This window comes from Arvicola amphibius, chromosome 5, assembly GCF_903992535.2.
Source record: "Arvicola amphibius chromosome 5, mArvAmp1.2, whole genome shotgun sequence".
In the NCBI taxonomy this organism is placed as follows: Eukaryota; Metazoa; Chordata; class Mammalia; order Rodentia; family Cricetidae; genus Arvicola; species Arvicola amphibius.
In genome coordinates, this window is record NC_052051.1 from 82,860,649 (window position 1) to 82,885,458 (window position 24,810).

The window sequence follows — 24,810 nt, forward strand, 5'->3', positions numbered from 1 at the left end:
TCCCGCACTCATGCCCTCTGGAAGCACCAGCTTGGACCCGCAGAGCCAGGAATGCAGCCTTGTCAAGGGGCGCGCCAGCGATGGTAACAGGCCAGAGGAGTCCCAGTAGGGCTGGGGCGGAAGGTGGGAGACAGGTCTGTTCTTAGATAGAGGAAAGGGGCCTTCTGGCAGGGCTCCCGGGGTAACCGCCCCACCTCGCCCGGAGCCCGACGTGGCGCGTTGCGGACAGCGAGCAGGAAGTCGTACGGGGGCGCGGCTTGGGCAGCGTTGCAGGTGCAGGCGAGGGCGGTGCTGCCAGGTACACCCGAGGGCACCGCGGGGGTAAGCGTCAGGTCCCTGAACCAGCCAGCAGCGCGCGCCAGGGCGCCAGAGCCAGCGGACCGACGGTACGTTCTGGAAAGGGAAGGAATCCCGGACGCGGATGCTGCATTGGGAGCCTCAGAGGCTGTGGTCTGGGAGTCCAGAATGGACTTCATCTGGTGGAGGCGAGGTGGCTTCCAGCCTCTGAAAGCAGCTGGGGTCTCTGGGACCTTGGGTCCTCCCGACTAGGTTTGGAAGGGGTGAAAATTGAGGGAGGGGGTAGGGAAAAAGGAGAGGGCTGCAACAAGGTCTTCCCAAATGGCCTGGGCTTCGGGAGCGGGGGATGTTGTGGAGCAAAGGGCTGTTGCGGGGGTCTCCAGAAGCGGAAGGGTGGTATTTTATTTTCTGGGATGTAGAAGATGTAGAAGCAACTGACCAAGTCTAGGCGATCTGAAGAGGCCAGGGGAACAGACAGCGAGGGTGGCGGGGCGAGTGACAGAGCCCTTCCAGGAAATGGGAGAGGCTCCAGCACCTGCGAACCCTTCCCGGTCCTCCGAGGCTTCCCAGAAGACGAGGGTAGGACCACGGATACAGGTGCAGACGCGCCGGCGCGCTCCGGCTGGAGATGGTGCGCGCTCTCGGCGGCTGCGGGAAAGGCGAAAGGCCCAGGGAGCCGGTTCCTTTAAGGCTGCCCGGAGGCGTGTCAGGAAATGAGCGCTGCGCCCGCCTCTCCCGGGACGCGGCCCCGGACCTGCCTAGCTGAGCCGGAACTCGCACTGGCTCGCGGCCTCGATGAGGCCTTGCGTCCGCCACACCTCTGTCAGTGTCCCTCAGGTCGCCTCCCTGAGCTCCGTGGCCTCCCGGCAGCCCGCCCTCCGTGAGCTCGGTGAGCGCTTCCGGGCGCTCCTGCAGCCCGCCCTCCACGTAGCCCACGCCTCCCTCTCGGTGCTCTGCTTTCCACGCGGTCCGCGTCCTGTTCTTTCCTCCTCCACCCTACCCTCTGTCCCTTTCCCTTCCTTTCTCCCTGCGACTCGTCCCTATTAAGCACCAGCCCCCTGTCTTCCAGCCGGCCATGGGTGTCAAGGCCCGCACCCTTAGCTAGTCCCTTCTCCCCTCCCTGGGTCTTGTCTCATGACCCCTCCTCTGGGAGCGAGCGCGATGTGGAGCGGTGCATCTGGGCAAATCCGGAAGCAGAACTTCTTCCAAGACCGAGGGGATCGTTAGGTCACCCCATGTGACAATTGAAGGCTGCACCCACAGACCCTAGCAGCTTGGAGCCCCGTAGACCAGGGAATGTTTCTGGTCGTGGGGTGACCCAGCTCTTCTGCCACCATGAACAGGGCCCCCCTGAAGCGGTCCAGGATCCTGCGCATGGCGCTGACTGGAGCCTCTGTGGCCTCCGAGGAGGCCGATGCAGACAACAGGAACAAGCCGTTTCTGCTGCGGGCGCTGCAGATCGCGCTGGTGGTCTCTCTCTACTGGGTCATCTCCATCTCCATGGTATTCCTCAACAAGTACCTGCTGGACAGCCCCTCCCTGAAGCTGGACACCCCTATCTTCGTCACTTTCTACCAATGCCTGGTGACCTCGCTGCTGTGCAAGGGCCTCAGCACTCTGGCCACCTGCTGCCCTGGCATCGTTGACTTCCCCACCCTGAACTTGGACCTCAAGGTGGCTCGCAGTGTGCTGCCGCTGTCGGTGGTCTTCATCGGCATGATTAGCTTCAATAACCTCTGCCTCAAGTACGTGGGGGTGGCCTTCTACAACGTGGGGCGCTCACTCACCACCGTGTTCAATGTGCTCCTGTCCTACCTGCTGCTCAAACAAACCACTTCCTTCTACGCCCTGCTTGCGTGTGGCATCATCATTGGTGAGTGGGGCCGGGACCGTGGGGAGCAGGATGGGAGGCGAACTGAAGTCCTAAAGGTCAATACGGTAGGCACCTTTACTTTATCTGTAGGTTCCAGGTCCCTTGCATCAGCAGTCACAGGAAGAGCCCTGCAGAAAACAGCTTCCTTGTGGTCACTCAACAAGTTAGGGAAGCAGCCAGGGTGAAAGTAATTATGTTAGCAGCAACTAAAGCGAAGACAACTGTCACTGCCTGCGTGCTTAAAGTGTGCCAGGCACTCAGATCTAAGCATTGGATTCATATTAACTCAACTAATCCCCATGACAAGGTAAAATATACCTGCATTTTACAGAAGAAAACCAAGGCACAGAGAGGCTATATAACTCAACCAGCATCACACAGCTAATCACTGCCCTAGCTGGGACTTAAACATAAGCAGTTACCTCCATAGATCACACCTTGACCACCATGCCTCTCTTCCTTCTCAAGAGCTCCAGGATCCTGATTGTCTGTCCAGTATTCTTTTACAAGGACAGTGCACCTTTTAATGAGCTCACTGTCTCCCTCTGAAATTGCTACCTTGAGGTAACATCTGAAATAGTGGGTAGATACATGTCTTAAAATTTTTTTCTTCCTTTTTGTGTGTGTGGAGGACACCACAGTGTATGGGTGGAAATCAGGACATCTTGAGAACTGGTCCTTTCTGCCATCGCATGGGTGCTGCGGATTGAACTCATCAGGATTGACACAGTCTTCCCAGACACAAATGTAGCATCCTTTTTTACCCAGAAGCCCTCTGGGTGGTGGCATCCCTGTAGTTACCACCATATGGCGGAGGAAAGGGGAGCTCGGAGAGGCTAGCCTACAACTAAGACAGTCTGGGATGCCTCACTCTCTGACCTGTGTTTCAAGCCAGTCTGCCTTGTTCCCGCCCATTAGAAGTTAGCACAGTGCAGTCAAACACAATAACTACAGACCAAATGTGCTTTTAAATTAAAGTCAGACGAACTTTTAAACATCTAGCTCCTCAGCTGCAGGAATTATAGCCTGGTTCTGCGACCATCTTTGCATGTCTGGTAGTCATGTGTAGCTGGGGCTCCTGGCTTGGGCAGCATGTGTTGGGGACATGCCTGGCACTGAGAGTGGCGCTGAATAACTGCTAGTTACAGAGACCAAGGCATCGGCTCCCTCAGAGTCCTGGACAGACAGAATCGTGACCTTCATTTGTACCTGCTCAGGTTCTTTAGTTTGTCTTGCTTGGCCTACTTTCTCTTCTCTGGTGTCCCAGAGGCCCAGGCTAGGTGCTCTGGATGTGGGGACCAGGCTGATGCACACATCTGCCCTAGAAATGTTCCCTGGGCTGAGCAGCCCCTGAATCTGGCAGTTAGGAGTCTGGGCCAGAGAGGGGCAGGTAAAAAGCTGTTAGCACTGGGTGACTCCCGCCTGCCCTCACCTTACATCCTAAGAGAATAGTATTCCTTACTTCCTCTTTGACCTATAAGGTGCCCTGCCAGGGTTAGAAGGGATGAGCCTCCTAGGGGGAAATTTACCTGCAGGAAGGTACAGTTACTAGAGAACCTGAGCCCAGGGCCCCGAAGTCACAAGCTGCTGATAGTGAGGCCGCTGAGAACCATGACAGCCTGCCTGGGTGGCATGGGAAAGTGGAACTCTGCTGCCCCCAGAACTGGCCTCCTCTGTTGGGTCTCCCTTCCTTTCTCCTGTGGGGGAGGGCCCGTCTCTGATAAGGGCTCTGGGGTTTCTAGAGGGAGCAGGGAGCAGGAGGAGCAATCTAGGCAGGCCTTGCAGAGAGGCTGCCAGAGTAGTGCAGGCTGGAAACACACATTTGAATGAGTACAGTTTTCCTGAAGGCGACGGGGAGCCATGGAGGATCATTTTAGTAATAAGACAAAGAGTACATTGGCCAACATGGGAGCAAGAAAATGGCCCCAATTTTTACATATGAAGGAAATTGGAATTCATAGAGATTAAGTAACTTCACCCAAGTAGCTCGGCTTTAAGACCACAGAGCAGTCAGAATCCAGATCTCTCTGATGCCTGGGCTCGTCCTCCTATTCTGTGTTGCTGATCCCTGTGGCAGCAGTAAGCTCTGCCTTGTGGGAATGCAGGATCTAAATAAAGAGACCAGAGTGCTGCCAGGGACAGGTACCTACCAACCAGGGACAGGCACCTACCAGCCAGGGACAGGCACCTACCAGCCAGGGACAGGCACCTACCAGCCATGGTCAGGCACCTACCAACCAGGAACAGGCAAAGAGCATTGTGTTAAAGGGCAGAAAACAGGAAAGTGGGAAGAGGCCTGGGTGATCTGGGTGGATCAGGAAGGGATCCCCCAGAGAGGATGGCTTTGACCTCAAAGAATGGCAGAGTCCCTGGAAGAAGGAACATGTTTTGGATGCAGCTAAACAGCTCTGTAGTGAGAAGTGGGGAGCTAAGAGGGAGGGAGGCTTGAGGAAGTGCTAGCCAGATGTGGGAAGCCCATTGCTGTAGCTTGGGAAACCATGCAGGCTCTTTGAACAGAAGATGACCCAAGAATAAGCAGAGTCCCCAAGTGACCCTCCAAGCCGCATCTGACCACAAGCAACTCTGACCTGATGCTTAGACTGATGGAGCCAAAGCCAAGGCTTAGAGTCCTGTCACTTTAGCCACCGACTGGCCCTCCTCCTATAGAACCGTTACCCCTACAGGACATCAGGTACCTATCTGTCTTACAGCCTTCATTACAGTGATCACAACTGTAATTCGAGAGGTAACAGGGTCACACTGTCCTTTATACCACCCCCTCCTGCTAGATTGTGCCTGGAGGAGCTGCGGGGCCGCAGGTTCTGGGTTCTACTCCCTCAGCCCTTGTTTGGTGCAAGCATTAGACTCTGGTTGGGTTGATGATAAGGTAAGGACCACAGAACAGTATGAACCGTGGTCTTAGAATCCTGTCCCTCACCTCCTATCCTTATCCCTCTTCACCTTGCTGCTCTTCTGTCTCTGCTGCAGGTGGTTTCTGGCTGGGTATAGACCAAGAGGGAGCTGAGGGCACCCTATCCCTGATGGGCACCGTCTTCGGGGTCCTGGCCAGCCTCTGCGTCTCCCTCAACGCCATCTACACCAAGAAGGTGCTCCCAGCGGTAGACAACAGTATCTGGCGCCTAACCTTCTACAACAATGTCAATGCCTGTGTGCTCTTCTTGCCCCTGATGGTACTGCTGGGTGAGCTCCGTGCCCTCCTTGACTTTCCTCATTTGGACAGTGCCCACTTCTGGGTCATGATGACGCTAGGTGGCCTGTTCGGCTTCGCCATCGGCTACGTGACAGGACTGCAGATCAAATTTACCAGCCCCCTGACCCACAATGTGTCGGGCACAGCCAAGGCCTGTGCACAGACAGTGCTGGCTGTGCTCTACTATGAAGAAGCTAAGAGCTTCCTGTGGTGGGCAAGCAACCTGATGGTGCTGGGTGGCTCCTCAGCCTACACCTGGGTCAGGGGCTGGGAGATGCAGAAGACCCAGGAGAGCCCCAGCTCCAAAGAGGGTGAGAAGAACGCCATTGGGGTATGAGCTCCTGCAGGGACAGCTGCTGTGGCCCTGAGCAATATTGTTTACATCCTCCTCGGAATATGATCTAAGAGGAGCCAGGGTCTTTCCTGGTCATGTCAGAAAGCTGCCAAATCTCCTGTCTGTCCCAACTCATTTTGGGGAATCCCTACTGGGAGTGGCACTCCTTCCTGCCTCCTTCTGGGGCCTGTCTACCTCCATATCGCCTCTGGGGTTGGGACCAGCTGCAACCTTACAGGGCTGGATTGATGAAGTAATGTCTTGCCTGCTGCACAGGGGAAACGGGTTATGACCCCGCTATGGCTGGTTGAAGGGAGATGGATGGCCCCGCATCTCTGGGGCCCAGGGCAGGTAGAGCGGTCGCTCAGGTGCTGTTAACATCAGGAACACCCCGCCCGCCTCTGGAGGGAGGTGGGAGCTTGGCCAGTCTGCTCTCTTCTGTGTGAATGGGTATGGCAGACCCATCCATGGCAGCTGCACCCAGGAGTGGCTGCTGAGAAGCGTTCACCTCTGCACTCCTTATTTTCAGCTTTAGAACAGGGGGAGCCACCCATCTTTGCAGGTTAAGTAGGGTGATGAGCCCCTCTGCACCCCCTAACCTTGGCTTTACCTGCCTGGCTTCTCTTGGCCGAGAGTGGCTACCATCCTGTTCTCCAGCACTTGGCCCAGCTCCCTGGCCACCTTTCTGTACTCTTCTCCATCATGCCCCCCTCCAACACCTTCATCTCTATGCAGGAAGTGGGGTCTGTTCCCGTGTGCTTAGACCCCAGAGTCCCCGTGACAGTAAGAGACATGTTCTCTGAGGCTGGGGCTAAAGGAGCCGACTGGCTCAGAGTTAGCCCATCTGGCTTCTGTCACGAAACAGTCCAGACCAGGTGGCTAAGAACAGGAGTTGGTTTGTAGTTCTGGGGCAGCAAAGCCCAGATCAAGGAGCCCAGAGACCCAATGGTTCAGTGAAAACCCCTTCTGTGGTAGAAGCCCCGACAGGCTGAACTCCAGCCCCATTCATGAGGGTTCTACCCTGTTACCCGATCACCCCCAAAGCCTTCAATATAAGGACTCCACCATGAATTTGGAGACAGAAGCACTCAGACCATAACCCCAGCACCACACCCTCCTAACCTCAGGGTAGCTGCCATTCCCCTAGTCCTTTCTCTTGGGCCTTTTGTACCCCCATTTCCTTGGGGTAATGTCTGATATTTCTGTTCCTGTCATAAAAGAATGGGGAGAATGTGTCCAGCCTTTGATTCCTCCTTCCCACAATTCCAGGTTCTAATGAAGTTGGTGGGGCCTGATGCCCTGAGTTGTATGTGATTTAATAAAAAAAAAAAAAAAAAAAAAAAAAAGAAAACCAAGACCTAGCATGTCTGTAGACTGAGTGAGGGACACAGGCTCAGTGGGATCTAGAAGCCAAGTCTATGGGGACCCAGCTACTGCAGGCAGCCTTCCTGAGCCTGCAATCTCTTGGGACAAGGATTCTCCATATACCTACCCTGGGAAGTGGGTGGCCAGAGTTCGAGTCTCTGTTAGTACCAACTGCTACTGGCTGTGTGCTTACTGAGGGCAGACTACCTCAGTAAGTGAGCCATCACTGATGCTCCCATTTTACAGATGAGGACACTGAGACTCAGACTTGTGTGGAGAAAAGTAGCAGAATTCATACTGAGAGCTGGGCCTCCTGCAGTGCCTTAGGCTACCACCAGCTACAGTGCTTGTCACAGGGCAGATGCTCAAAAGAATGCTTGCTCCCTCCGCCTAGAGAGCCTGGTCTTTCTCTCTCGGATGAGGAAGAGGGCCAAAGCTATGTTAACTTGCCCACCAAATGACCACATACCTGACCAACAACTTGAAGGAGGGAGAATTACTGGGACACCCGACTTCAGAGTGTCAGTTCACGACAGTGAGTCATATGAACGAGACCCAACTGTGTTGGGTCCCTGTGATTCAGTCTCTCCTACCAGAATGCTGGGTTGGGGGGTGGTGCTGGGGGATGCTGAAGGCAATGGAGGCTTTCTGAGGTGTGGTGTATGGTACACATTTCTGCTCCCATGTTTACCGGTGAACCTGAGTGGAAAAGCCCTGTGGAGGATACACCCTGCAAGCCAATAGCCCTTCCTGGCAGTGGGTGAATGTTGCTACCCTGTGCCCTTCTGCAACCACCCAGCCCTCAACATCTAGAGACATGAGGCTCATGGCTTGTTACCTCACATCTTGCTTCCCCAGCAGCTACTGGCACCTTTCTTGACTCTGCCTTCTTTCTCCCTATATCTGTTTGGATTTCCTGCCTAGCTGTATTCTGCTCTGCCCTAGACCAAAGCAGATTCTTTATTAACCAATAGTATTAAAATATATTCATAGCATACAGAAAGGCATCCCACATTATGTGTCCATGTCTGGCTTTTTATCTGGGTGGTGGACATCTAAATGCAGATCCCCATGATGTTCTGTGAACACTCTTTCCTGCTGAGCCACCTCCTCAGCCCAGGAAGTGTTTCTGTGGAATCCCTATCAAAGCAGAGGTGTAGCAGGCGTGGTCGGTTGGCAATTAGAAATAACCAAACTAGCCTTATATAAAATGCTCAGCTTTAATAAAAGGGGAAAATGGGAGAAATTTACAGAGCCAGAGTTCCAGCAAAGAGCAGGGAACCAAGAGAGCAAACAACCAAAACTCGGATCTTTTAAAGGTATTTTGTGCCCGGAGGGGTCGCGCCCCTCAGACAAGGGATTGGTCAGCTTCCCCAACACAGAGGAGCTAGCCTCTGGTGACCAGGACACAGCAGAAAATGCCTTCACCGGTTTTCTCTTTTCCCCTTTTGTCCGTCTCAAGGGTTAGTGGCACCTACACTCAGGTAGGCCTTCCACCTTTAGTTAGTTTTGTCTAGAAACACCCTCAGCCACAGCCAGAATTACTAATCTCCCAGGTGTCCATCACAGAAGGCCAGTGACTTGCCTAAAAGATCCCAGGAGCCTGGATCTTCTCATATGAAGACAAAGAAACCCCCGCCTGTACTTACCTTATGGGGTTATTATTTCACATAGATAATACATGTTTTAAAACTTATTTTTATTTAACATATATATGGTATGGGACAATTATCTATATTCTGTCAATTATATTTTAAATTAATGCTGATTGGTCAGTAGCAGGAAGTATAGGTAGGACAACCAAACAGGAAGTAGAGGTGGGTCAATAAGAACAGGAGAATTCTGGGAAGGAGAAAGCCCATTCCTCTGGAGTCCTGACCAGCCACAGAAGCAAGATGTGACTATGCCATTGAAAAAGGTACTGAGCCATGAAGCTAACACAGACAAGAATAATGGGCTAATATACATTATAAGAGTTAATACAAAGCCTGAGCTAATGGGTCAATCAGTTTATAGTTAATGTAGACCTCTGTGTGATTTCTTTGGGACTTAACGACTGTGGGAACCAGGCAGGACAGAAACCCCAACAACAAATGGTGCCCAACTTGTGGATGACTGCATCCACATAAAGCCTGACAGAAGTTGGGAAGTAATTCTAGACAGAAAAGAATAGAGTTGAGCATGGCTTATTGTTAGCAACATTTTCTCAGATGGGCTCTGATTGCTAGAAGCAAACACATTCATTTAAGAGAGGCTTCCTGACTCAGCTTTATCTGCAAAACCTTGCAGCTCTTTTAAGAGGTCCTGCCATGAAACACTTAAATGGTGTTGATTAAAAGCCGACCGCATGCTTTTTGGTGGTGGCAGGGACCTTGAAATGCCATAGATTTGTGGTAATAAACATGGCTCTGGCTGGTACCTCTGCCATGAGGCTAGACTCTTAGAATGCTAAGGAATGGGCTTTAATCCTACCCATATTGCTTAGCAAATTAAAGACTCATGTGGTCAGAAAAAGAGAGAGAGAGATACAGTAAAGAGAGATTCAAAGACAAAGAAAACCTCTAAATGGTTTACTGTGTGTTAAAATTATATGCAGGCTTGGGAGAGAAAAGAAAAAGGTTAAAGTCCTTAAAATAAGAAAGAAATAGAGTAGTTGGGTGTGAGTGGTACACACCTTTAATCCCAGCACTTGGGAGGAAGATGCAGGCGGATCTCTGTGAGTTCAAGGACAGCCTGGTCTACAAAGGGAATTCCAGGACAGCCAAAGATACACAGAGAACCTGTCTCAAAAAGCCAAAAATTAAAAGTAAAAATAAAAGAAGCAGAGGTTAAAATAAAGCCACATAAAGATGAAAAATACACAGAGAGTCTGGATACTGTATGTTTATTTTGCTCTCTTTGAATTGTTTGAAAGCTGAGGAAGGAGTAACAGCTGTTAAAAGATATTTGCTTATAAATGCTGCTGAATTAATCCAAGATAGGTATTTTTGAAAATACCTTGACTTCAAAATTAAAGTCAAAAGGTATGTTACTTTGGAGAAGAGGATTTGCTTGTGTTTCCACGGGAAATGAGAAGCTGTGGATTCATCCTGAGTTAAGAAAACTCAGGTTTGATCAAGGAAGGCCACCTGAGAAATCTCCGGTAGGAACAGATGGCCCAGATGTCAGAACAGATTCAAGATGCTGCCTGAGATGATCAAGCCTCACAGGATACTCCAGTCAGGACTTGATCATAATTCTAAATTTTCTTTAGGTCCCCATAAGATTATCAGTACCCCCAACCAGCAGGAAGTAGCCTGGAAAACTACACCCACATTTCCAAAAAATGGACTGTAGATATTTTCCTTTATTAAAAAAACGAGGGGGAAATGGTGTGGGACAATTGTCTATATTCTGTCAAGTATATTTTAAATAAATGCTGATTGGCCAATAGCTAGGAAGGAAGTATAGGCGAGACAACCAGACAGGAAGTAGAGGCAGGTCAATGAGAACGGGAGAATTCTGGGAAGGAGGAAGCCCATTTCTCTGGAGTCCTGATCAGCCACAGAAGAAACAAGACGTGACTGCCTCGCTGAAAAAGGTACTTGTTGTAGGAGGAACGGGGTCCCTTGTTCTGTCCCGCCTGGCTAGCTTACACCCGAAATAATCACACAGAAATTGTATTAATTAAATTACTGCCTGGCCCATTATAACTAGCCTCTTCTTAGCCAACTCTCACATCCTGATCTAACCCATTTCCATTAATGTGTATCGCCACTGGACTGTGGCTTACCGGCATGACTCTAGCCAGCGTCCATCTCAGGCAGGAGAACCATGACATTTGCCACTCTGTCCTTCCCAGCATTCAGTTCTGTCTACACTGCCTACCTATGATCTGCCCTATCAGGCCAAGCCGTTTCTTTATTAATTAACCAATGAAAGCAACACATAGACAGAAGAACCTCCTACACCAGGTACTGAGCCATGTGGGCTAACATAGACAAGAATAATGGGCTAATATACGTTATAAGAGTTGATCCAGTCTATTTGGTGTTCTGTAAGCTTCTTGTATCTTCATAGGCATATCTTTCTTTAGGTTGGGAACATTTTCTTATCATTTTGTTAAATATATTTCTGTTCTTTTGAGTTGAACTTCTCCTTCTGGACCTACTATTATTCTTAGATTTGGCCTTTTCATTGTGTCCCATATTTCCTGGATATTTTGGGTTAAGCTTTTGTTAGATTTAATGTTTTCTTTGACTGATGAGTCAATTTCCTCTATTGTATCTTCAGCGCTTGAGATTCTCTCTTCCATCTCTTGTATTCTGCTGCTTATGCTTGTATTTGTGGTTCCTGATTATTTTCTTGTGATTTCTGTTTCTATAATTCCCCCAGCTTGTGTTTTCTATATTGTCTCTATTTCAGTTTTCAAGTCTTGAATAGTTTCTTTCATATGTTTGATTGCTTTTTCTTGGTTTTCTTTAAGGGATTTGCTGATGTCTTCCAATTTTTTTGTTTGCCTTTTCATCTATTTCTTTGAGGGAATTTCTCATTTCCTCTTTAAGAGTTTCTCCTGAAGTTATTTTTTAGGTCATTTTCTTCTGCTTCACCTATATTTGGTTGTTCAAGTCTTGCTATTGTAGGTTCTCTAGAGTTTACTTATGTCATGTTGTTGTTTATGGTGTAGCATGTGTTCTTACCTTTTCTACTCATCTTTTCCTCTAATAGGTGTGGTTGGGGCTGTCTGTGACTCTGGTGATTAATCTTCTAGGTGCTGGTGGATCCAAGGCTCAGATGGTTGTTCCTTATGATACAGTCAGTGCCACAGTTCTAGTTACCCCATTGGTCACTCTGTGTTTCTGGAGGCCACTCAGCGCTACTGGGCTTTGCTCCATTCCATTGGAGTTTGCTGTCTCAGGCCTGCTCTGGTCTAGGTTGTTGGCTCAGACCTCTTTGTGTAAACGTTCTTGGTCTGGACCCGCTACTGCAGAGGTCCCTGGCTCAGGGTTGGTCCTGCAAAGGTCTCTGGCTCTGATCTACTCCCTTGGAAGTCCCAGACTCAGGTGCGCCCAGACCTGAAGGGGACTTGACTCAGGTCTACTCCCTCAGAGGTCCCAGACTCACACCTGGACCCGCAGAGATCTCTGGTTCCTGCCTACTCCATCAGAGGTCCTAGACTCACGCCCAGACCCACAGGGGTCCTGGGTTCAGGTCTACTCCCTCGAAGGTCCCAGATTCACAGCCGGACCCACAGTGGTCTCTGGTCTTGCCCACTCACTCAGCAGTATCAACCTACTCTTGTGGGAGCTAATCCACTCCCAAGACCAACTTTAGTCCCACCACGAATCACCTCCAGTAGGTCCTGCCTCTTAAAAATGTCACCCCTTTGTCCAGATCTTCCCACTGGGGACTTGTGGTGTAACCATCTCCAAGCTATGGCCTAATTATGCCTAAATTTCTAAAACTTCTTTGCAAGAGAAAACAGAAATCTGAAACTTTATATTCAGTCTCTTGGTCTTGAAAGGAAATTCAGGTTGTAAGATACTCTGTGGACTGGGTGGCAAACATGCATGCTGGCTGCAGCCCAGGGTCCCCATGTGCGGCTTTCTTGGCATTTCAATTCTTTGAAAGCTTGCCACATCTGTGAGAAGGTGAGCAACACACAGGACCCATGGGGCAAAGATGGCAGCGAGTTTATAACTGAGGGTTGCCATGCCCTGGCGTAAATGCACTTCTTTCTCCCCCTCCTCAAGAGATAGCTTTCAGAAAGATCTTTCTGGCGGCTCCCACCACTTTCTACAGCACTAAACAACTCTGGACTGTAGTGAGCCTTTCTTGTCAGACTTTCTTGGGGACCTTCAGCCCCAAATAATGACATGGAGATGTAGTTTTAATTATGAAAGCTTGACCTTTAGCTTAGGCATGTTCCCAACTATATATTATAACTTAAATTGTAGCCTTCACCTGTAATACAGGACTGGACGTGAGCCAGGAAAGGGACCTGGAGATTTAAACACATATGCACACAGACAGACAGAGACACAGGGACATGGGTCATCAATGAAACAAGAATGCCAACTTTATTGTGTTCAGGGGCAGCTTATATAGTGCTCTGGCCACGCCCCAGCTCTCGGGATCTTTCAGCTGCAGACACCAGAACCCACTTCCCTGTCTGTGCTCAGAGCAGCTGCAAACTCAGGAAAACAAGTTGTTTTGCTCAGAGCAGCTGCAAGCAAGTTGTTTACAGGAAATTCAGGGTCTGGGGGTCCACAACCCCCAACATTAAATTAGCCTGCTTCTATTAATCTATGTTCTGCCATGTGGGTTTTTTTTTTAACCTCTCCTCCATTTTGTATGTCAGACTCTCTCCATATCTTGCTGGCATCTCTCCATATACCTCAGATTTCTCCCCTCCAATCCTGCCTATCCTCTCCTACCTAGCTATTGGCCATTCAGCTCTTTATTAAACCAATCAGGTGCCTTGGGCAGGCAAGGTAAAACAGCGACACATCTTTGCGTCTGTTCAAATATCCTGCAACACTGGACTGTGTGTCTGTGTCTGTGTAGGTGTGTGTCTCTGTTTGTGTGTTTGTGTCTGTGTAGGTGTGTGTCTGGGGGCGGGGGATGTGGGTGTGTGGGTGTCTGTGTAGGGGTGTGTCTTGTGTGTGTTTCTGTGTGTTTGTCTGTGTAGGTGTGTGTCTATGTAGGTGTGTGTCTGTGTGGGGTGGCTGTCTTTGTAGGTATGTGTGTGTCTGTGTGTGTGTAGGTGTGTGCCTGTTTCTGTGGGGTGTGGGTGTCTGTGTAGGTGTGTAAGTGGGTGTCTGTGTGTGTATGTGTCTGTGTGTTTGTGTATGGGTGTGGGTGGGTGTCTGTGGGTGTGTGTGTGTCTGTGTAGGTGTGTGTTTGTGGGGGGGTATCTGTGTAGGTGTGTGCGTGACTGTGTGTGTGTCTCTGTGTGTGTGTGTGTAGGTGTGTATGGGTGTGGGCGGGTGTCTGTGTGTATGTCTGTGTGTCTGTATGTGTCTGTGGGGGGGTGTGTAGGGGGCTGGGATGTTCAACAGCCTTCCTTATGTCTTCTTGCTCCTTGACAGGAGAGGAGTTCTATGGTTGGTGTTGCGACTTTGATGACAAAAGAGTGAACGGAGGACTGGCACGAGGACTGGCAGCAAGGCTGGCTGTTGTCCCGAATAACACTAGCAGGGGACAACAAGGCTGGTTGTTGTCCTGAAAAACGCTAGCAGGGGGCGCGCGAGTGAAGAGACTCAGCACTGCAGTCTACCCACAATTCCCTCTTCCCGCTGAGAAAGTACCTCTCACACCTCCCTGCAACGGGGCCCTGCACCAGCCCAGTTGGATCGCATCAATAACCCCTGAATAGTGGTGAGCGTGCAGCTCAGGTCAAAGCGAGCTGAGGGGGAGGCATCATGGCGGAGAGGCATCCGATTGGTCATTTTGCTGCTGTAAAAGTGGCAGCTCCGATGAAAATGGATGCACAAAGAGGCAGGAGGAAACTGGGTGCTTTACAGGTACTTATTTCATTAGGCACGCTAGCCTTCTGGCATCCATGTTCTCAATTTCCCCACCTACCTCATAACCTTAGTCCATGCTACTCGCTCTTAATGTGGGATTCCCTCTGTATGCTGTGAATACCATTGGTGAATAAAGAAACCGCTTTGGACAGAACTTAGCTAGGCAGGGAAAACTAAACTGAATGCTGGGAGAAAGAAGGCAGAGTCAGGGAAGCCATAGTGCTACCACCAAAGACAGACACACTGAAACCTTGCCAGTAGGCCACAAGCCTCGTAGTAAAATATAAAATAATTGATATGGGTTAATTCTAGATGTAAGAGCTAGCTAGCAATATGCTTAAATAATTGGCCAAGCAGTGATTTAATTAATACAGTTCCTGTGGGGTTATTTCGGGAGTCTTGGCAGCCGGGAAACGAACAAGTGACCTCCTACTACACCCTCTATCTGCGGTATTTCTCCTTTCTGCATCTATTTAGTACCCACTGTCCTTTCTGATCTCTGATCTCAGATCAAACTGTCAAATAAAAATAAACATAGACTTAGGGAGAGAATTTGGTAAGAAATAAAGACTTTGAAATGGTGACTATAATTAAAAATATAACACTGTATGCTGTAATTTGCTAAGAGTAAATTTTAAATATCCATACCACTAATAAAAGGATTAATACCTGATGTGATATATAGGTTACTTAGTTTGATTACAACAATCATCTCACACCATATTCAGACATCAGAATATTTCTTTATATGCCTTTAACATATAAAAATTTTTACTTGCCAATTATAACTCAATAAAGCCACAAAAGGAAGGAAGGTAGGTAGGGACAATAGGAAGGCTGCCCTGGCCTTAAAATGGAAATGAATTTTCTCTAACAGGCAATAGAAAGGCCTGAAGAAATGAGTGGTGTCTATTCTTGGGTGGCCAGACAGGCAGCTGGTAAGGAGAGGCAGCTTCTGTTCTCCTACAGACCTGCAGCGAAGACAGAAGCTAGAGCCAGGTTTGCTCAAGAAGAGGGTACTGTGCACACTGGTCAACAGCACGCTCTCTGAGAAAACCTCTCTCTGCAGCTCTGCCTCTGTGGCCAGACTGCCTGGGATTGAATCTCGGGTCCGCCACCTGCCAGGTCTGTGACCTTGCACAGGGTCTCATGGATCCAAGGTTGGCCTCAAATTTCCTGTGTAGCTGAGCATGACTTTGAACTTCTGACCCTCCTGTCTCCACCTCCTGACTGCTGGGACTACAAGTGCATGTCGCCATATCCAATATGTTTCATCACTTAGCCAGTACTGGCTAAGGGGCTAATATGGGAGGCTCTTAGTAAGTGTTTTTGTTTTGTTTTGAAGAATGCAGCCACACAAACCACAAACAATACTCTGGCCTGCCAGAGTTTGCTGAGAGCCTGGGAAAATCCTTGCCCCCACATTGAGCCAGTTGGCCAGGACATAAACAAGAAGCAATATATCAGCCTTCAGATGTTGTGATAATAAAGATGGTGGGGGCTGAGTATGTGGCTCAGTTGGTAAAATGCTCTTCTAGCATGCAGGAAGCCCGGGGTTTGCACTGTATAAAATCATGCTGTGGTCCACATCTGCAATTATCACTCTCAGGAAGCAGAGGCAAGATGAACAGCAGTCCAAGGTCATCCTGAGCTACACAGCAAGCGTGATGCCAGCTTAGGCTATGTGAGATCCTGTCTCAAAAAACAAAAGACAACCATGAAAGAGTGGCCAGGGTATGCGATTGTGTTTATGGGACATGCCTAGAACTGGCAAACCTCTAGAGACAGGAAATAGATAGCTGACTGCCTCAGTCTGCACCCCCCCTCTGAGATGAGAGACGAGATGCTCTAAAATTATGGTGGAGGCGGCTGCACAGCTCGGGCTGTAATAGAAGCATTGACTTGTACATTTAAGTGGGTGCGCTTTTTGACATAGATGCTATTTTTCAATAGAACCACCTGGAAAGGAGGGTGCTCATGTCCACAGAGGCGTTACACACAAAATCCCAAAGTGAACACAGCAAGGTCTCTGTGAGCAGATGACTGACGGAGCCAAACTTCAAACATCACGCTGCACGTGATGTGCACATATAGCAGACCCCACTCATGCAGTGCTTGACGATAGTTTGTTCTAGAAAAAAAAAACAACCCCACTGGGTAATCTCATCACTTATAGAAAGCTGAAGGCCTCCTGATGCACCAGGTGTGTGAGGCCAAGACCCCCTTCTGTATGGAAGTTGATTACGCGCCCAAACCCACAGTCCAAAGTGTAGTACAGAAGACACAGAGACCATCACGGTCATTCACCATCATTAGCCCATGTCATACTCTATACTTTTGTGACTGGGGCACGGTGGTTTGCTTAAATCAGCAGCACCAAATGCCTTGTGCTTCTGTGTGAGGAACATCACAGCTCACTGGCTGGCAGGAGCGCACTGGCTGGCAGGAACTTCGTTATAGTCTCCTGGGATGACCACGGTGAGAGCTGATGCTAGCCCGTCCTTCTTTGTGTGGCACGGGGCTGTATTATCTGTCCACTTACAAAAGTAAACCCATGGCTGAGACTTGGAGACATCCTAGGTGGGAGAAACCAGACACAAAGGGACATTTATGCGATGGGGGTTGGGTTTTCAGGAGCTGGCACCAGAGCAGAGAAAGGGGAGAATGGTGGCCTGCTGTTTGTGTGGGATAATGCAACATGGTTAGAATGGTTAATTTGTGTTGTGGGTACTTTACAACAGTAAAATAACTCATACACAAAAATGGGGAGGGGCTGGGGACATAGCTCTTTGGTAGAGTACTTGCCTGGCATGCACAAAGCCCTGGGTTCTACCCCAACATCGTATTAAAAAAAACTGGCTGTGGTGGTGCACACCTGTAAACCCAGCATTAGGGGGGTGGAGGCAGGAGGATTGGAAGTCATCATCCAAAGCTTACTGAGTTCAAGGCCAGACTAGAGCTGGAGAATTTGCTCAGCTCTTGCAGAGGACCCAGGTTCAGTACCCAACACCCAAATGGCAGCCCACAACTGCCTCTAACTCCAGTTCCAGAGAATCTGACACCCTCTTCTGGCATCTGTAGGCTTGATTGCATGTGGTATATACAGTCTTACACAGGCGCATACACATACACATAAAAATAATAGTAAGTGGTTTTTATTTAAACAAGATCAGTCTCTAGTCTATATGAGACTTTCTCAAAAACTCAACAAGCCGACAACTAGAAAAAGAGAAGAAAAGAAAATGAGATCAGATGGGGGACGCACAAGAGTGGCCAGCGTGCAGAAAGTGAGGTCAAGAGACAGCTGCACAGAGCCTCAGAGGAGAGGGCAAAATACCATCAGTGACCCTAGGTGACCCTAGGATAAGAGCTGCTGTCTGCACAACACTGCACATTCTGTGCTGGCCTGTGGCTGAAGCTGCTCACTTAGGCCCGGGGTATGGGATCTGTGAACCACTCCCCAGCTCCCCATCCCCCCATAGCTCCCTACTCACATAGACTCCAGAGAGCCCCAGGTACCTGCACAGAGCCTGCACACGGTGAACATGCAAGCAATGTCTGGTGAGCAGACAGCACGGATCGATCCACTGAACTCAGCGTTAACTTCCAGTATTAACTAGGGTGTTGGTTCCTGTTTACTATTTATCTACATTTGGGGCCTCGTGAGCTTAGCCCAGTGCTGTCACATTAACATTTAGTATAAAAACACTTTTATTTTCTAATGAGTACTTCATTAAAAATCCTAGATTGTCTAAAATAAGTTTACACTTTCGTTTATTTATTTTGAAATAAGGTCTCTTGTGGCCCAGGCTGACCTTAAATTGGATATATAGCTAAAGACAGACTTGAAACTCCTGCTTCTATCTCCCCTGTGCTAGGGTTAGAGGTATATGCCGGTTTCTACAGTACAGATGGGACCAGGGTTGTGTGACTACAAACAAGCACTCTATCTATGAACTGAGCTGCATCCCAAGACCTATGCTATTTTATTCACTGAATGCAAAATCCCATTAAACAAAGAAACAGGTGGCATCTGCTTATAATCCCAGCATTTGGGAGCCCGGGGCAAAAGGATCTCAGGTTAGAGCCAGCGTAGGCTCCACGGTAAGGCCATGCCTCAAAAACAAAAGAAAAACACATACAAACATCCATCAGTTTTAACAACTAGCCCTAGCATCTCCGAGGTTCGTCAGCCAGTGCTCAGGGGTCACTATTCATTCTGCTCCCTAGCCCTAGCATCTCCTTTTCCTTGGCTCCCGTGTCTGTGGCTGCTCCCTCGGTCCCTCCGGCCTTTACCTTCTAGCTCAGTTCTCAATTAGAAGCATTAATTGTCACAGCTTGAGAGGTTGTTATGATATCTGCTGGGTAGGGGTAGAAATTCTGCTAAACACAGTAGTTAAAATACCCCCAAATGACAAAGAACTACCTGGTCCAAAGTAGGGAAGTTGTGCCAGGTGTGATGGTATACATCTATAATCCTAGCCCTTAGGAGGCTGAGGCAGGAGGATTCTGCAAGTTCAAATCTAGCCTGAGCTGGGTAGAGAGGTGTTCTCTCAAAAATGAATCAATTAGGGCTAAAATGATGGCTCGACAGTTAAGAGCACTGGCTGTTCTTCCAAAAGACCTAGTTCAGTTCTCAGGACCCAAAGCCAGTAACAACACCAGAACTCCAGGTCCACGGGATCCAGTGCCTTCTTTTGGTCTCACTGGGAACCACGCATGCACATGGTTTACGGACATACATGCAGGCAAAGCACTATACACATGAAATAATAAAGGCATAAAACAATACCAGTGTTAGAAAACCACGCACCCAAGGTGACATAATAGTCCTAATAACCAATTATCATAATAATTCTAACTGCACTGCTCAACACGCAGGGCAGGGTGTACTACACAATTTAGTAAACATAATCTTTGCAATAGCCTAGGAGGGAGGTAAGGTTATGAGCTGCCTTCTTTTTTACTTTTATTAATTTTGAATGATACATGTGTGTCTGTGAGGGGTATGTGCACATGAATGTGGTGCCCACAGAGGCCAGGGGTGCAGATTCTTCTGGATCTGGAGGTACAGGCTGTTGTGAGCCAACTGATGGAGGGGCTAGAAATTGAACTCGGGTCCTCTGGAAGAGCCGTACATGTGAGAAACCACTCAGTCATCTCTCCAACCCCATGAACTCTGCTTTATAGCGATGGGAGCTGCAGCTGGAGAGATAAGGGCCTTGCCCCAAGTCATCCAGCAAGGTTCAGAGTTGGAAAGGCAACACACACACACGCACGCACGCAGACACGCACACACGCGCACGCTCGCGCACATACACACACACACACACGCACACACGCACACACGCACATGCACACACACGCACACTTTCCTTCCTTGAGCTTAAGCACAAGTTAGTCTTCTTTCGTTGGCAACAAGCCATGAAATTTCTGGTTTAGCAGGAGCAAGGCTACAGGCTGTTTTTAGTTCATGGTTTTTCTCTGCTGCATTAGCTCTTTGTGAATGAAGGATCCACTGTCTTGGCATGCTCCTTGTCACCGGGGCAGGAACTGAGAGCTAGAGGTGACCCATGGCTCAGTCGCAAGGGTTCTGAACACAGCATCCCACCCCCTCCCTGGCCACACCTAGGCTGGAAGGGCACATCTTAGGTGTGGCAAAGATCAGAAAGTTGTCCTTAACTCGGGTCAGCAGAGACTGAGGTTGCCTGGCAAGAAGTCAGAGCCAATCTCACTCACTGTGGCCTCCTCCCAGGGCAGCCAGTGTGGTCAGCACCTAGGAAGGCCTGACTACAAGGCAGCCGGCCACTTTCTGCTGGGGTGAAATCCTGTCTACAGAAGCCCAGGTACTGCCAGCAGCCAAGCTCAACTCCTGTGGTCGGCACAGCAGTCCTCATCGGTTCCTAGGGAGACCCCAGGACACCCTGAACCTACAGCAGGCTCTCAGACCTTTCCAGTCAAGAGTCATTGCTCAGTGAGAAGGTTTACACAACACTGGCTATCTACCAATATAAAATAGGCATGCAGAGCCAATAAGATGGCTCAGCAGTAAAGGTGCTTGCCACACAAACCTGGTGACCTGATTTCAATCCCCAGGACCCATTTAAATATGAAAAGTATGCTTTTAGCAGGCAGATAAAATTTCCACTCTTCTAAGACCATAGCGGTTAATTATAGGAGACAAAGACTGTAATACTTTCCTGTGGCCGTTCTTCAGCATGCGAGGATGGCATTAGTGCCCTTTGGACTGTGTTAGAACTTCATACACATACTAGCGTGCATTTGTGTGAACACACACACAATAATAATAAATAAAATATTGAAAATACATATGCATATCAGATATTACTAATAATAAATAATAAAGAAATTTATTTCAAAACAATTCTTTTATATACATATAATTTTAGCCATTCATTAGCAATGAAAGGAAATTTGCATGCTAATAAAAAGGATGTGTTTGTTTATTTTTATAGAAAGAATTCGATCTTGGCTGAGTATTTGACACTGCAGGATGACACGAGCATTTTCAGAGTTAACTGAAATTCTGTTCTAATCCAAGCCAAAATCGATATGATTATTGTAGTATTTGTTAGATTTTATTCATTTGTGTGGTTGTGGGTGTGTGTACCAAAGTGCACATGTGGAGGTCAGAGGACATGCAGAAGTTGCTTCTCTCCTTCTATACACTTACAGAAGTGGATCCCAGGAGTTTAGCTCTGGTCATCAGGCCTCTTAGCACAATCTTTTTACCCAATGAGCCATCTCATCAGCGCAAATCTGATTTTCTGTGAAGCACAGGCCAACAGCTTAAACAACAGCTTTTAAGATTAAACATTCAAACATAACACAGTCCAAATGCCACTAATGGGATACTTGCATGCTGAGAGATAGTCACGAGGAAGTATTAAAGTCCTTGGTTCCTATAATTAACAATTGTGGGTTTTTTGTTTTGTTTTGTTTTGATTTTGATTTTCAAGACAAGGTTTCTCTGTAGCTTTGGAGCCTGTCCTGGAACTAGCTCTTGTAGACCAGGCTGGCCTCGAACTCAGAGATCCGCCTGCCTCTGCCTCCCAAGTGCTGGGATTAAAGGCGTGCGCCACCACCGCCTGGCTTTGTCTCATTCTTAATAGAATACTAGTAGATAAAATTTTTTTCAGTTTTCTTCTGACCTTTTCTTTTTTTTTTTCTCTTTTCTTTTTTTGGTTTTTCGAGACAGGGTTTCTCTGTAGCTTTTTTTTAGAGCCTGTCCTGGAACTAGCTCTTGTAGACCAGGCTGGCCTCGAACTCACAGAGATCCGCCTGCCTCTGCCTCCCAAGTGCTGGGATTAAAGGTGTGAGCCACCACCACCAGTCCATTATGGCTTTAGAAGAGCAGAAGTTTTATCTGTTTGCTGAAAGTACTCCAATTCATAGTGTGCTGAGGTGTTACAGGCAGAGTTCCTTGGTGTTGTGTGACCTGCAGCGTGCACGGTGCAGAGGGCAGATGCTGTGTGTTCAGAACCAGGCTGCAGTGAAGTCACAGGACAGATCTGGGTGACCACCACACGTGAGCATCACAAGAGGGATCTTGGAGGAGAGTGGCAGATGAGTGACAAATACGCCATACAGATGGAGCTTATGTGGGGAGGGTTTTTGGTTTTGGTTTTGTTTTGGGGGGGGTTGTTGTTGTTGTTGTTTTTTCAAGACAGGGTTTCTCTATAGCTATGGAGCCTTTCTTGAAACTAGCTCTTGTAGACCAGGCTGGCCTCAAATTCATAGAGATCCGCCTGCCTCCTGAGTGCTGGGATTATTATTTATTGAGATAAAGAAAGTGAGGGAAGGAGGAGGAGGGGAGAGAGAAAGAAGGGAAGAAGGGAGGGAGGGAAGGAAGGAGGGAAGGAAAGGGGAAGAGGAAGAGAAAGAAGAGAGAGAAGTAGATGGAGTTTCGCCTTTTAAAGAGACAGGACACTGCCTGGCCTGCATGCAGGCAGGATGCAGGGCATCATGTGGGGCACTCTGTCCAGTCCTCAAGGGAGAGGGCCAGGTTCACCTGGATGCTAACAGTGAGTGCCACCAGTGAACATCATTGTGAACACCACAGGTGAGAACCATAGTCAGCATCACAGTCAGCATCACAGTCAGCATCACGGTGAGCACCACAGTCAGCATCACAGTGAGCATCACAGTGAGCATCACAGTCAGCATCACAGTGAGCAAAACAGTCAGCACCACAGTCAGCATCACAATGAGCATCCCAGTCAGCATCACAGGTGAGTACTACAGTCAGCATCACAGTCAGCATCACAGTCAACACCACAGTCAGCATCACGGTGAGCATCACAGTCAGCATCACAGTCAGCATCACAGGTGAGTACTACAGTCAGCATCACAGTGAGCATCACAGTCAGCATCACAGTCAGCATCACAGTCAACATCACAGTCAGCACCACAGTCAGCATCACAGTCAGCATCACAGTGAGTACCACAGTCAACATCACGTTGAGCATCACGGTGAGCACCACAGTCAGCATCACAGTCAGCATCACAGTGAGTACCACAGTCAACATCACAGTCAGCATCACAGTCAACATCACAGTCAGCACCACAGTCAGCATTACAGTCAGCATCACAGTCTGCATCACAGTCAGCACCACAGTCAGCATCACAGTCAGCATCACAGTAAGCATCACAGTCAGCATCACGGTGAACTCCATGGTGAGCAACACATTCAACTAATCAGAAACCTTTTGCTGGTGCATTCAGGAATTGTTTGCTGGTCCCCACGTCCTGATGCACAGTGTAAGAACCTGGGCTCATCAGATACAATTCCAAGTCTGTGATTCCAGCACCTGGGAGCAGGAGCATGGGTTCTGTGAATTCAAGGCCAGCCTGGTCTACATGGAGAGACACTATCTCAAAACAAACAAAAGAACCCAAGCTGGGTTTTGTAGGGATGGGCAGTCAGAAATGTCACCACTCCGCAGTAACAGACACCCACAGAGGCCCACTGCCCAAGTGTAAAAAAGTTTTGGGCATCTGTCCCCTTTCTATGTTGTTGGTCCGTTGGGATATCGGAGGATCCGAGTTTTAGCATTGATAGAAGGAGTTCTGGTAATTGACGGAGCACTGACTACTTACTATTCAGTCATGAGTTCAAGACTTTAAATTCCTTTGGTTGCTTTCTAAGGATAGACCTAAAGGTGCATTTTATCAGACCGAAACCAGACTTTAACCCAAAGCCATAGCCTTTGTTATGACACCAAGGGTAAATATGTTCCAGCTGTTTTACAGACACCTGCATGTTCCTGGGGAAAAAGCGCCGCTACTGCATCAACAAATCTGGCCTGGCGGAAACCAATACCAAGCTGTCTGTCTGAAGAACTTCTCCAGTACAATCCAGGCTCATCTCTAGTCCATTCTTTCTGACAGTCTTCACTCTTGCCTTGGCTAGCCCCATTTATAGGGCCATTCGTAATAATCTATTTTTTTCTCCTAGTACCTTGCTTTCCCCACTGCCTCCAAGAACAGATTTGCAAGGTCTCCAGTGTGGTGGTTAACCAAATGCTTCCTCACCCATACCTCCCACTGGGCATGAGCCCACCAACTCCCGACTCCCGTTCCCAGTGTCCTCCCATGGCAACATAAAGTATCCAGATTTGACAGGGCCCATATGCCCCAAAAGGTTGGGGTGCTAGGTAGGAACTTCCGTCTGGTCCCTGAATGATCCGGAAAGCCCCATTCTCATCTCTCTCCAAACCCTGCCTGCTCAGAGAGCCCCCAAACCAAAAAAGGTGTCAGAAAGCCCAGTGCACATGCTTAGCAACTACAGCAGCTTCCTCCCCTGCTGCCTCCAGCAGCCCAAATCCCCACCTAACCGCTCAGCTTTGGACCATACTTGGACACAGACTCAGTTTGTGGCCCATATGTCATCACCCCTCACCTACAACCTCTAAAGTCTCCCCGCTTTAGTTCGGGAACCTGGCTTCCGAGGCCTCGCTCTCTGTGACTGGAGAACTCACCTGGGAGTTGCTTTGCTCAAATAAACCTGCTGTTATACTTTTTAAATGTGGTTCAATCTGGCCCACTGCTTCAGCAGAGAAACCTATTCAAAAGGACAGTACAGCTGGGGGGATGGGGTGGTGGTGCACACCTTTAATCCCAGTACTTGGGAGGCAGAGGTAGGAAGATCTCTGTGAGTTTGAGGACAGTCTGGTCTACAGAGCTAGTTCCGGGAGAGCCA

General features: G+C 48.8%; 1 protein-coding gene across 5 annotated transcripts; it reads left to right on the forward strand.

The window, feature by feature from the left end:
* Positions 1 to 262: 262 nt before the first annotated feature.
* Slc35c1 (solute carrier family 35 member C1) lies at positions 263 to 24,588 on the forward strand. 5 transcript variants are annotated; one of them, XM_038330557.1, is made up of 4 exons: positions 263 to 386; positions 1,641 to 2,170; positions 5,159 to 5,692; positions 23,851 to 24,588. In XM_038330557.1, exons 2-4 carry the CDS (start codon positions 1,672 to 1,674, stop codon positions 23,994 to 23,996), a joined length of 1,179 nt encoding a protein of 392 aa, XP_038186485.1. In that variant the 5' UTR covers positions 263 to 386; positions 1,641 to 1,671; the 3' UTR covers positions 23,997 to 24,588. The 5 variants fall into 5 exon arrangements, with proteins under 5 accessions (XP_038186485.1, XP_038186486.1, XP_038186482.1 ...); XM_038330558.1 differs by lacking the exon at positions 263 to 386 and adding an exon at positions 393 to 1,186; XM_038330554.1 differs by lacking the exon at positions 263 to 386 and having other exon boundaries at positions 1,194 to 2,170.
* Positions 24,589 to 24,810: the final 222 nt, after the last annotated feature.